The sequence below is a fragment of the Nerophis lumbriciformis genome, linkage group LG02, assembly GCF_033978685.3.
Source record: "Nerophis lumbriciformis linkage group LG02, RoL_Nlum_v2.1, whole genome shotgun sequence".
Classification (NCBI taxonomy): Eukaryota; Metazoa; Chordata; class Actinopteri; order Syngnathiformes; family Syngnathidae; genus Nerophis; species Nerophis lumbriciformis.
Window position 1 is genome coordinate 19345001 of NC_084549.2, and position 14291 is coordinate 19359291.

Here is a 14291-nt window from a genome sequence, read left to right on the forward strand (position 1 = left end):
AGGTGGAGTTTGCATGTTCTCCCCCAAACTAGACAGTCATTGGATAAATGCTCAGCTTTGTCCCGCCCACCGGACGCAGAGCGTCTCTGGAAGTGTATGGAAAGTGGGCTTGGCCTCGGCTGGCCTGGGCGCTGTTCTTCTGCTTGATGATTGGATGATCTGTCTGAGGCTGAATACCTTTTATGACTGACAGCAAAATGAGCGAATCAGGAATCTTGAAATAGAAACAATAGCCATAGAATTGATCAAGTTTCATTCCATGGTTCCAAGTTGATATGGAGAATTTTACAACCCTCCAAGTGACATTTTCTTTGTGAAATGTTGCATCTTTATAACTTGTATCTGTTATTGGAGACTGTATTAGTGTTTAGAGAATAACTGATAATGAGCTTCCCCTACTTAAAAGATCATCCGCCCATCCATGTCTACCGCTTGTCTCTTAACTTACTGAAATGATGCTTAACATTTTGTTCGTGTTTAATGTATAATTATTCTAATCGTTTTACCTTTGGAATAAAAGGGCAAAACCAACGTGCCAACTTCACTGGTTTTGGGTTTTGTATTAGAAACACCTTCTTTTGTACACTCCTGCAAACTACAACCACAATAATAAACATATTGTTCAAATAATGCATTTCTGACCTCAATCGAAAATCTTTAGCTTCATTATAGAGCTCCAATGGGTCTAATGATGTGTTTTTCTTATGCGCTCTAAATTATTCTCATCATTTTAACTTTGGAATAAAAGGGCCATGCAAACCAACTGTTTTTACTTATTGCTGTATTTGGGATCTGCATAAGTCCCGAAAATGTGAAATCAAAGCATAGAGGCATTGCAGAGATATTCATAAAACAATCTAGCCTTCCTGCCTACAGTACGTTTGGAATGTGCACAATTAGTGACGTCACCAATTGGGAACACCGTCAGCGGATTATCCATATATGGTATAAATCTACCCAAACTACCTTGCGGGCATCCGCCATTTTTATTTTATGTGAGCGCATCTGTAGTTTATACGACAAAATTACCAAGAGACGACCAGCTCAGTGGCCTTGGGGTTAGAGTGTCCGCCCTGAGTCTGGGAGGTCGTGAGTTCAAAACCCTGGCTGAGTCATACTACAAAAAATGGGACCCATTACCTCCCTGCTTGGCACTCAGCACCAAGAGTTGGAATTGGGGGTTAAATCACCAAATGATTCCCGAGCGCGGCCACCGCTGCTGCTCACTGCTGCTACTCACTACTCCCCTCACCTCCCAGGGGGTGAACATGGGGATGGGTCAAATGCAGAGGACACATTTCACCACACCCAGTGTGTGTGTGACAACCGTTGGGACTTTAACTTTAACTTTTACTCAAGGAACGAAAATGCTGTCATTGGTTGTGTTACCCAACTCAGGACACTAGTTAAACTTTGCGTCTCATCTGAAGAAGTAAGAGGTGCCTGGTTAACTTTTTTATTTTGTGGCAATGTGCTTTTAAGGAGTCGCTCCGAGTGTGTGTAAAGAATAGTCCTGCTCCACCCACAAACTTTCACAAAAAGATTTTCCAAAAAAATACTTTTGATGGTCGGCTTGGCGACCATCAATTTATGGCAAAAGAGGAGACAATGAAACGGTAAGTATTAAGAGTAGGTTAGAAATGTGTCTATGGTAGTTCGATTTGTTGTGTAGCTAATTTAGCCTTCTAATGTAAATAGCATCACCGTCCTCTGGCAAAATAAAGAATGATTTTCCTAAAAACTACTTTTGCTGGTCGCTTGGTGCCAACCATTTATGGCAAAGGAGGAGACAATGAAAAGGCAAGTAATATTAGTAGGTTAAAAATGTGTCAATGGTATGTTAGCAATGTTAGTTCGATTTGTTGTGTAGCTAGCTTAGCCTTCTAATGTAAATAGCATCACCGTCCTCTGGCAAAATAAAGAATGATTTTCCTAAAAACTACTTTTGCTGGTCGCTTGGTGCCAACCATTTATGGCAAAGGAGGAGACAATGAAAAGGCAAGTAATATTAGTAGGTTAAAAATGTGTCAATGGTATGTTAGCAATGTTAGTTCGATTTGTTGTGTAGCTAGCTTAGCCTTCTAATGTAAATAGCATCACCATCCTCTGGCAAAATATAGAATGCCATGCATCCATTTTCTACCGCTTGTCTCTTACGGGGTCACGGAGGGTGCTGGAGTCTGTCTCAGCTGCATTCGGGCGGTAGGCGGGGTACACTCTGGACAAGTCGCCACCTCATCACAGGGCCAACACAGATAGACAGACAACATTCACATGCACATTCACACACTAAGGCCAATTTAGTGTTGCCAATCAACCTATACCCAGGTGCATGTTTTTGGAGGTAGGAGGAAGCCGGAGTACCCGGAGGGAACCCACAAATGATTTTCCTAGAAACTACTTTTAGTTGGATCAGTGCCTGCATTGTGTTTGGCAATGGACAGTAAGTTATATAATCAGTTATTACATTCACGATGTTGGTCGTAGCGTACCTTGTAGCCTTGAGCCTTTATTTGTTTACAACTCGAAGCAGCCGTGCAGCGTGTTTTTTTTTTTACATGATATAAAATAGAAAAACCTTTTATTGTCAATATACACATACGTCTAAGACAGGGGTCGGCAACCCGCGGCTCTCGAGCCGCATGCGGCTCTTTAGCGCCGCCCTAGTGGCTCTCTGGAGCTTTTTCAAAAAATGTATGAAAAATGGAAAAAGATGAGGGGGAAAAAATCTATTTTTGTTTTAATATGGTTTCTGTAGGAGGACAAACATGACACAAACCTCCCTAATTGTTACAAAGCACACTGTTTATATTAAATATGCTTCACTGATTCGAGTATTTGGCGAGCACCGTTTTGTCCTACTAATTTTGGCGGTCCTTGAACTCAAGTAGTTTGTTTACATGTATAACTTTCTCCGACTTTCTAGGACGTGTTTTATGCCACTTCTTTTTCTGTCTCATTTTGTCCACCAAACTTTTAAGGTTGTGCATGAAAGGTGAGTTTTGTTGATGTTATTGACTTGTGTGGAGTGCTAATCAGACATATTTGGTCACTGCATGACTGCAAGCTAATCGATGCTAACAGGCTATTTAGGCTAGCTATATGTACATATTGCATCGTTATGCCTCATTTGTAGCTATATTTGAGGTCATTTAGTTTCCTTTAAGTCCTCTTAATTCCATGACACACTATCTGTATGTAGTATGTCTTTACATTTTTTGCGGCTCCAGACAGATTTGTTTTTGTATTTTTGGTTCAATATGGCTCTTTCAACATTTTGGGTTGCCGACCCCTGGTCTAAGATAATAGCATTAGAAAGTTACACTCCGTAGAAGTTTAACCTTCTGTATAGTTCCAACCTGTACGTCAGCCGGGTTTCTTTCCTCGCTATATCATCTGGGATGATGTAGTTATCAATGTCCATAGTGCACAAAAAAGCGAGAAGGCTAAAAAAAACTACAAAACATTTTTGCCGGCCTGGCAAAAATGAGGGGGCGTGGTGAGGAGAGGTTCATTTGCATCTAACAACTCCGTCTCTCAAAATCTATGCACATTTTTCATCAAAGAACCACCAATACATTTTATGTAGACCACAATTAAGGTGTTTAACATCTAGGGGAAAAAATCATGATACGACCCCTTTAAAGATCCCATATTATACTATTTTTCAACATTACTCTCAGGGGTCCCACAGTAATGTATTGCAAGTATGTTGGTCTACATATGTAGTGTTAATGCTGGATTTTTTTTAGGTTTGTCCATGATGGCGAGCAGTTTGTCCAGTGTCCTCCTGTCCCTCACTGACACAAATGCCTCCAACTACATGCCAATAGTTTGGCCGGCTTTCCGGATCAGTTTGTCAATCCGGTTTAAGTCCCTTTTGCTGGTGCTGTTCCACCAACAAACCACTGCAAAGTACAGGGCACTGGCCACAACTGACTGATACAAGATCTCCAACAGCTTGCTGCACACATTAAAGGACCTAAGCTTGTATGCAGCTTTGCTGTTGTCCTTCCAGTCCAGTCTGACGTTCAAGTGGACTCCCAGGTACTTGTACCGCCACCTCCCGGCCCCTGGATGTTGATGGGCTCAGCCGTAAGAGGTCGAGATATAATGTTTAAAAACATTAGAAAGGTTGAAAAGGAGTGGGACAGGAGGACGCAGACGTTAGTAAAGATAGCATAGGCTAATCTAGCATAGGTTATCCTATTCGCTGAAGAAGAGCAAAATGAGCAAATTGACAGCTTCCACATCTGTAGCTGACTAATTAATTTTTGTCAGAGCTCCAGGCTTATTTTAATGTGTTGCAAAGCTTCTTTTTTTTTAATTGTTCTTTAGGCATTTCAGGGAAGGTTTATCAAACTGAGGGCAGGTCAGAAGCAATATGTCTATGAGGAAGGAGGGGTTTCCTTCATGACTCGTGAAAACACAACATTTCAAAAGCAACCGTTTGAGCGGATCTTCCCGCAAAAGTGGAGCAAACTACAGAAAGAAGTCATATTGTTTTCGTTAACCCTCATAATCAAACTCTTGTGACTCGTCTCACTGGACATGATCAAAAAGTCAATATTAGATCATAGGGAATCTTAAATAACAACAGAAGGAGGCTGGGAAGTGTTACATAATATTAACAAAAGTATCCTCTCTTTGCAGGGTAATGACATCATCGCCGCCGCTAAGCGGATGGCGTTGCTGATGGCAGAGATGTCCCGCCTGGTGCGCGGCGGCAGTGGCAACAAGCGAGCGCTCATACAGTGCGCCAAGGACATTGCCAAGGCTTCGGACGAGGTGACGAGACTCGCCAAGGAGGTGGCCAAGCAGTGCACGGACAGACGCATCAGAACTAACCTGCTGCAGGTGAAGGCATCAGTGGCCATTTTGTTTGAAACGCACAGTTTTTCCAGGTTACATTTTTTTTTTTTACAGCCACTTGTAGTTCTATCAGCTGGATCATTGCCCCTAATGAAATCTTCATTGGACACCAAAACTAATTGACATTTTTCCGTCTCTCCTGTTTAAGGTGTGTGAGAGGATCCCCACCATCAGCACTCAGTTGAAGATCCTCTCCACTGTGAAAGCCACCATGTTGGGTAGAACAAACATTAGTGAAGAGGAGTCTGAACAGGTAAATCCACCATACCTCACTTGTGTAGAAGCATCGTGTTGCAGAACAATAATCATTCCATATGAGTTGGGAAATTGTGTTAGATGTAAATATAAACGGAATACAATGATTTGCAAATCCTTTTCAACCCATATTCAATTGAATTCACTACAAAGACAAGATATTTGCTGTTCAAACTCAAAAACTTTATTTTTTTTTGCAAATAATAATTAACTTAGAATTTCATGGCTGCAACACGTGCCAAAGTAGTTGGGAAAGGGCATGTTCACCACTGTGTTACATCACCTTTTCTTTTAATAACACTCAATAAACGATTGGGAACTGAGGAAACTAATTGTTGAAGCTTTGAAAGTAGAATTCTTTCCCATTCTTGTTTTATGTAGAGCTTCAGTCGTTCAACAGTCCGGGGTCTCCGCTGTCGTATTTTACGCTTGATAATGCGCCACACATTTTTGATGGGAGACAGGTCTGGGCTGCAGGCGGGCCAGGAAAGTACCCGCACTCTTTTTTTACGAAGCCACGCTGTTGTAACACGTGCTGAATGTGGCTTGGCATTGTCTTGCTGAAATAAGCAGGGGCGTCCATGAAAAAGACGGCGCTTAGATGGCAGCCTATGTTGTTCCAAAACCTGTATGTACCTTTCAGCATTAATGGTGCCTTCACAGATGGGTAAGTTACCCATGCCTTGGCCACTAATGCACCCCCATACCATCACAGATGCTGGCTTTTGAACTTTGTGTCAATAACAGTCTGGATGGTTTGCTTCCCCTTTGGTCTGGATGACACAATGTCGAATATTTCCAAAAACAATTTGAAATGTGGACTCGTCAGACCACAGAACACTTTTCCACTTTGCATGAGTCCGTCTTAGATGATCTCGGGCCCAGAGAAGCCGGCGGCGTTTCTGGATGTTGTTGATAAATGGCTTTCGCTTTGCATAGTAGAGCTTTAACTTGCACTTACAGATGTAGCGACGAACTGTATTTAGTGACAGTGGTTTTCTGAAGCGTTCCTGAGCCCATGTGGTGATATCCTTTAGAGATTGATGTCGGTTTTTGATACAGTGCCGTCTGAGGGATCGAAGGTCACGGTCATTCAATGTTGGTTTCCGGCCATGCCGCTTACGTGGAGTGATTTTTCCAGATTCTCTGAACCTTTTGATGATATTATGGACCGTAGATGTTGAAATCCCTAAATTTCTTGCAATTGCACTTTGAGAAACATTGTTCTTAAACTGTTTGACTATTTGCTCACGCAGTTGTGGACAAAGGGGTGTACCTCGCCCCATCCTTTCTTATGAAAGACTGAGCATTTTTTGGGAAGCTGTTTTTATACCCAATCATGGCACCCACCTGTTCCCAATTAGCCTGCACACCTGTGGGATGTTCCAAATAAGTGTTTGATGAGCATTCCTCAACTTTATCAGTATTTATTGCCACCTTTCCCAACTTCTTTGTCACATGTTGCTGGCATCAAATTCTAAAGTTGATGATTATTTGCAAAAAAAAAAAATTTTTATATGTTTGAACATCAAATATGTTGTCTTTGTAGCATATTTAACTGAATATGGGTTGAAAATGATTTGCAAATCATTGTATTCCGTTTATATTTACATCTAACGCAATTTCCCAACTCATATGGAAACGGGGTTTGTGTATATATATATATACAGTACAGGCCAAAAATTTGGCTTGGTTATGGTTTAAATTCATATTAAACAATTGCGACAACGACTTTTTACTGTCCATATCGAGTTAGATTTTTTAATGATTTCTGCTGGTGGTGTGTCTTCTGAGTTTTTCGATGACAAAAATGTGCTTTGGCTCAAAAAAAAGGTTGAAAAACACTGCTCTACGCTAATTCTGTCATGATGTGGAGGTGACGAACCCCAAGATGCAGAGATGACAGGCGGTGTACAAGAAAACATGGTTTTAATGTTCAAAAAAAGGTGAAAACAAAAAGGCGCACAAGCCAAAGGCACAACTTAACGCAGGAAACAAAAGCTAACACTTAGCCTGAACTATGGACATGAAACAAAAAGCCGCTAACTGCGGCATAAATAAACAAAACTTACTTGGCAAGGCACGAGCAGCATGAAATCATCAGCATGAACTATGGTATCTCCAGGAAACAAGCATGAACAAAGCATTGCACATACTTGCCAACCCTCCCGGATTTTCCGGGAGACTCCCGAAATTCAGCGCCTCTCCCGAAAACCTCCCGGAAGAAATTTTCTCCCGAAAATCTCCCGGAATTCAGCCAGAGCTGGAGGCCACGCCCCCTCCAGCTCCATGCGGACCTGAGTCCAGTGTGCGCACACAAGGAGACGAAGCAGAAGAACGAGACCGTAGTTGAAGAGCGCAGGGGAGACACTTCTCCAGGGCCGACGTATGCTCGGGGCAACACCCTTCACCTTACCCGGCAGTGGGTCTCCACAGCGGACGACTTTAGGGTGAATGATGAGTCCAGCGATTAGTTGCAAATCTTGCTTTATTGATTGCTTGCACACAGCCAATCCAACACAAAACCAACTAGTCCCTCCCCGCACTCATGCTACCCCGCTCCCTCTCTTCTCTTGCCCACACACTCACTGACGTCACTCACCTCACATGCTGTCACCTATTAAAGGGCCACACACACACATACTCTATTCTCATAACACACAGTACAGTTAGTAGAACAACTGTGTTTTCATTACTGTGTATTTGATAGGTGCCATTGCCCCGGAATTGTATTGCATTGTACTTTCAAGTACAACAAAGAGTAGATGAGTGTTATGTCTGTGTATATGTGTAAATAAATGAACACTGCAATTCAAGTATTTCTTTTATTTATACATATATCCATCCATACATCTTCTTCCGCTTATCCGAGGTCGGGTCGCGGGGGCAGCAGCCTAAGCAGGGAAGCCCAGACTTCCCTCTCCCCAGCCACTTCGTCCAGCTCCTCCCGGGGGATCCCGAGGCGTTCCCAGGCCAGCCGGGAGATATAGTCTTCCCAACGTGTCCTGGGTCTTCCCCGTGGCCTCCTACCGGTCGGACATGCCCTAAACACCTTCCTAGGGAGGCGCTCGGGTGGCATCCTGACCAGATGCCCGAACCACCTCATCTGGCTCCTCTCGATGTGGAGGAGCAGCGGCTTTACTTTGAGCTCCCCCCGGATGACAGAGCTTCTCACCCTATCTCTAAGGGAGAGACCCGCCACCCGGCGGAGGAAACTCATTTCGGCCGCTTGTACCCGTGATCTTGTCCTTTTGGTCATAACCCAAAGCTCATGACCATAGGTGAGGATGGGAACGTAGATCGACCGGTAAATTGAGAGCTTTGCCTTCCGGCTCAGCTGCTTCTTCACCACAACGGATCGATACAGCGTCCGCATTACTGAAGACGCCGCAGCGATCCGCCTGTCGATCTCACGATCCACTCTTCCCTCACTCGTGAACAAGACTCCGAGGTACTTGAACTCCTCCACTTGGGGCAAGATCTCCTCCCCAACCCGGAGATGGCACTCCACCCTTTTCCGGGCGAGAACCATGGACTCGGACTTGGAGGTGCTGATTCTCATCCCAGTCGCTTCACACTCAGCTGCGAACCGATCCAGTGAGAGCTGAAGATTCTGGCCAGATGAAGCCATCAGGACCAAATCATCTGCAAAAAGCAGAGACCTAATCCTGCAGCCACCAAACCGGATCCCCTCAACGCCTCGACTGCGCCTAGAAATTCTGTCCATAAAAGTTATGAACAGAATCGGTGACAAAGGGCAGCCTTGGCGGAGTCCAACCCTCACCGGAAACGTGTCCGACTTACTGCCGGCAATGCGAACCAAGCTCTGACACTGATCATACAGGGAGCGGACCGCCACAATCAGACAGTCCGAAACCCCATACTCTCTGAGCACTCCCCACAGGACTTCCCGAGGGACACGGTCGAATGCCTTCTCTAAGTCCACAAAGCACATGTAGACTGGTTGGGCAAACTCCCATGCACCCTCAAGGACCCTGCCGAGAGTATAGAGCTGGTCCACAGTTCCACGACCAGGACGAAAACCACACTGTTCCTCCTGAATCCGAGGTTCGACTATCCGGCGTAGCCTCCTCTCCAGTACACCTGAATAGACCTTACCGGGAAGGCTGAGGAGTGTGATCCCACGATAGTTAGAACACACCCTCCGGTTCCCCTTTTTAAAGAGAGGAACCACCACCCCGGTCTGCCAATCCAGAGGTACTGCCCCCGATGTCCACGCGATGCTGCAGAGTCTTGTCAACCAAGACAGCCCTACAGCATCCAGAGCCTTAAGGAACTCCGGGCGGATCTCATCCACCCCCGGGGCCTTGCCACCGAGGAGCTTTTTAACTACCTCAGCAACCTCAGCCCCAGAAATAGGAGAGCCCACCACAGATTCCCCAGGCACTGCTTCCTCATAGGAAGACGTGTTGGTGGGATTGAGGAGGTCTTCGAAGTATTCCCTCCACCGATCCACAACTTCCGCAGTCGAGGTCAGCAGAACACCATCCGCACCATACACGGTGTTGGTAGTGCACTGCTTCCCCTTCCTGAGGCGGCGGATGGTGGTCCAGAATCGCTTCGAAGCCGTCCGGAAGTCGTTTTCCATGGCTTCCCCGAACTCCTCCCATGTCCGAGTTTTTGCCTCCGCGACCGCTGAAGCCGCACACCGCTTGGCCTGTCGGTACCTGTCCGCTGCCTCAGGAGTCCCATGAGCCAAAAGAACCCGATAGGACTCCTTCTTCAGCTTGACGGCATCCCTCACCGCCGGTGTCCACCAACGGGTTCTAGGATTACCGCCACGACAGGCACCAACTACCTTGCGGCCACAGCTCCAATCAGCCGCCTCGACAATAGAGGTGCGGAACATGGTCCACTCGGACTCAATGTCCAGCACCTCCCTCGTGACATGTTCAAAGTTCTTCCGGAGGTGGGAATTGAAACTCTCTCTGACAGGAGACTCTGCCAGACGTTCCCAGCAAACCCTCACAATGCGTTTGGGCCTGCCAGGTCTGTCCGGCATCCTCCCCCACCATCGCAGCCAACTCACCACCAGGTGGTGATCGGTAGAAAGCTCCGCCCCTCTCTTCACCCGAGTGTCCAAAACATGAGGCCGCAAATCCGATGACACAACTACAAAGTCAATCATAGAACTGCGGCCTAGGGTGTCCTGGTGCCAAGTGCACATATGGACACCCTTATGCTTGAACATGGTGTTCGTTATGGACAATCCGTGACGGGCACAAAAGTCCAATAACAAAACACCACTCGGGTTCAGATCCGGGCGGCCATTCTTCCCAATCACGCCTCTCCAGGTTTCACTGTCGTTGCCAATATGAGCGTTGAAGTCCCCCAGTAGAACGAGGGAATCACCCGGGGGAGCACTCTCAAGTACTCCCTCGAGTGAATCCAAAAAGGGTGGGTACTCTGAGCTGCCGTTTGGCGCGTAAGCGCAAACAACAGTCAGGACCCGTCCCCCCACCCGAAGGCGGAGGGAAGCTACCCTCTCGTCCACCGGGTTGAACTCCAACATGCAGGCTCTGAGCCGGGGGGCAACAAGAATTGCCACCCCAGCCCGTCGCCTCTCACTGCTGGCAACGCCAGAGTGGAAGAGAGTCCAGCCCCTCTCGAGAGAACTGGTTCCAGAGCCCTTGCTGTGCGTCGAGGTGAGTCCGACTATATTCAACCGGAACTTCTCTACCTCGCGCACTAGCTCAGGCTCCTTCCCCCCCAGCGAGGTGACGTTCCACGTCCCAAGAGCTAGCTTCTGTAGCCGAGGATCGGACCGCCAAGTGCCCTGCCTTCGGCTACCGCCCAGCTCACATTGCACCCGACCTCTATGGCCCCTGCTATGGGTGGTGAGCCCATTGGAGGGGGGACCCACGTTGCCTCTTCGGGCTGTGCCCGGCCGGGCCCCAACTCCGGGCCTGGCTCCGGAGGGGGGCCCCGGTGACCCGCGTCTGGGCGAGGGAAATCTGAGTCTCGGTTCTTGCATTTCCATAGAAGTCTTCGAGCTGCTCTTTGTCTGATCCCTCACCTAGGACCTGTTTGTCTTGGGAGACCCTACCAGGGGGCATGGAAGCCCCCGGACAACATAGCTCCTAGGATCATTGGGACACGCAAACTCCTCTACCACGTTAAGGTGGCAGCTCAGAGAGGAGGACACCAGCAGATGACATGGCATCCCAAACCATCACCCAACCATGCAAATTTTGCATTTCCTTTGGAAATCGAGGTCCCAGAGTCTGGAGGAAGACAGGAGAGGCACAGGATCCACGTTGCCTGAAGTCTAGTGTAAAGTTTTCACCATCAGTGATGGTTTGGGGTGCCATGTCATCTGCTGGTGTTGGTCCACTCTGTTTCCTGAGATCCAGGGTCAACACAGCCGTCTACCAGCAAGTTTTAGAGCACTTCATGCTTCCTGCTGCTGACCTGCTCTATGGAGATGGAGATTTCAAGTTCCAACAGGACTTGACGCCTGCACACAGCGCAAAATCTACCCGTGCCTGGTTTACGGACCATGGTATTTCTGTTCTAAATTGGCCCGCCAACTCCCCTGACCTTAGCCCCATAGAAAATCTGTGGGGTATTGTGAAAAGGAAGATGCAGAATGCCAGACCCAAAAACGCAGAAGAGTTGAAGGCCACTATCAGAGCAACCTGGGCTCTCATAACACCTGAGCAGTGCCAGAAACTCATCGACTCCATGCCACGCCGCATTAACGCAGTAATTGAGGCAAAAGGAGCTCCAACCAAGTATTGAGTATTGGACATGCTCATATTTTTCATTTTCATACTTTTCAGTTGGCCAACATTTCTAAAAATCCCTTTTTTGTATTAGCCTTAAGTAATATTCTAATTTTGTGACACACGGAATTTTGGATTTTCATTTGTTGCCACTTCAAATCATCAAAATTAAATGAAATAAACATTTGAATGCATCAGTCTGTGTGCAATGAATAAATATAATGTACAAGTTACACCTTTTGAATGCAATTACTGAAATAAATCAAGTTTTTCAAAATATTCTAATTTACTGGCTTTTACCTGTATAGCTAGGATTCACTGAAAGTCAAGTATTTCATACATACATATATATATATATATATATATATATATATATATATATATATGAAATACTCGAGTTGGTGAATTCTAGCTGTAAATATACTCCTCCCCTCGTAACCACGCCCCCAACCATGCCCCACCACGCCCCCACACCCCACCTCCCGAAATCGGAGGTCTCAAGGTTGGCAAGTATGGCATTGCATGAAACAGGGAGTCCACAGCATACAACAAACAATACTCCAGCCCTGACTGGAGGGCAAGGCAGGTTTAAATAATGCCTCTGATTAGTGCTCGGGCAGCAGGTGAGCGGGCGAACACTAAACAAAGGCAGGTGGAAATAATAAGTAACCATGGTAACTAAAACAAACAAGGGTGCACAAAAAACAGACACTATGAAGTCCAAAACTAACAGAACATAAAACATGATCCGGGACATGGATCATGACAAATTCGAGTGTCCGTCCTTGTGTTCTGCCAGGCCACCGAGATGCTGGTCCACAACGCCCAGAACCTGATGCAGTCCGTGAAGGAGACCGTCCGGGAAGCGGAGGCGGCCTCCATCAAGATCCGTACGGACTCGGGCTGCACCCTGCGCTGGGTGCGCAAGACCCCCTGGTACCAGTGAACAAATAGTGGCAGCACACACACTTTGAATAAAAGCGGCGAGATAGATCTAGATGATTCTCCATCATCCTCTGTAGATTGGCTTCATTTTTAACTTGTTTTCCCCTTTAGTGGAGACACCAGATTTGGAATATCTATTTTTGGTATGTTGTGTTAAAGAAAACAAAAAAAAACAGATTTCAGGTAGCTAATATATATTTTCTGCATGAGAATGTTTTCTATTTTTTAAACGCCGACAATGATGCTTTGTTTATTAATAGTTGTCTGTGTTGTGTGGACACTGAGCTTAAAGTCGCTGATTTGAAACACTTAAGGGCGGAGCCTGGCGTGGACGGACCAGCACCTCCTCCTCTCATGTTTACTTTCACTATTTACGCTGCTCTGCAGGGGAATTTAACAGTGTGATGTCGATTATACTTGAAGAACTTTTAAGTCTTCTGGAAGTGTCTTGACTCTTAGACAATGAATCGTATAATATATTCATAAATAGTGTACGCTGGTAAAATGACGGGTTTTTCAAGGTAGTAAATGGTACAACTCATCGTTAGTTATAGTCATGGTGTTAGTTTATTTGGAACATGCATACAATTACAATATGACACATCACATATGTACACTTTCCCATTACGGCGTGTCCGAAAAGAAGTAGGAAGAAGCAGAGCTTATTTAATCCTACCCCTTTACGTTTCGTCGCCTTTTCTAACACATCTGTTTGCACTCAATCTGGAACACATCAGTGAATAAATACATAAATGAGTAAGTAAATACAAATAGATACTGTGCATAAACAGTTATATAAAGTTAATAGGCATGATAATTAATTTGATGAGTCTTAAGGCAGTGGTTCTCAAACCTCAAAACACTTGGCTTTCCTAGTACCACCATAATGATCAACATTAAAATACAGTAGCATAGTAGGCCTAAGTCATACTTGCCAACCCTCCCGGATTTTCCGGGAGACTCCCGAAATTCAGCGCCTCTCCCGAAAACCTCCCGGGACAAATTTTCTCCCCAAATTCAGGCGGACCTGAGTGACGTGTCGACAGCCTGTTTTCACGTCCGCTTTCCCACAATATGAACAGCGTGCCTGCCCAATCACGTTATAACTGTAGAATGATCGAGGGCGAGTTCTTGGTTTCTTATGTGGGTTTATTGTTAGGCAGTTTCATTAACGTCCTCCCAGCGCGGTAACAACACACAACAACAGCAGTCACGTTTTCGTCTACCGTAAAGCAGTTCGTCTGCCGTAAACAGCAATGTTGTGACACTCTTACTGCCATCTACTGTACATGCATATGTGACAATAACATCTGCGGCTTTTAAAGAGTGCAGTGCACAACTGCGCACACAACAAGGAGAGGGTGTTCAGCATGGTTAGAACATTAGTGACAGAGAATAGAACAAGGATGGACAATTCAACCCTTAACTCAACAATGAGTAGATGAGTGTTATGTGTGTGTATATGTGTAAATA

At 45.8% G+C, this 14291-nt stretch overlaps 1 protein-coding gene across 6 annotated transcripts in view; it reads left to right on the forward strand.

Annotated features, from left to right (window-relative positions):
• The window catches only part of LOC133601073 (vinculin-like), a 63741-nt gene extending 49450 nt beyond the window's left edge, over positions 1-14291 (forward strand). For all 6 annotated transcript variants that reach the window (XM_061954216.2, XM_061954290.2, XM_061954367.2 and 3 more), the window contains 3 exons: positions 4654-4857; positions 5021-5125; positions 12673-14291. In XM_061954216.2, the coding sequence (XP_061810200.1) occupies positions 4654-4857; positions 5021-5125; positions 12673-12819 (456 nt within the window). In that variant the 3' untranslated portion in view covers positions 12820-14291. The remainder of the gene's footprint in view (positions 1-4653; positions 4858-5020; positions 5126-12672) is intronic.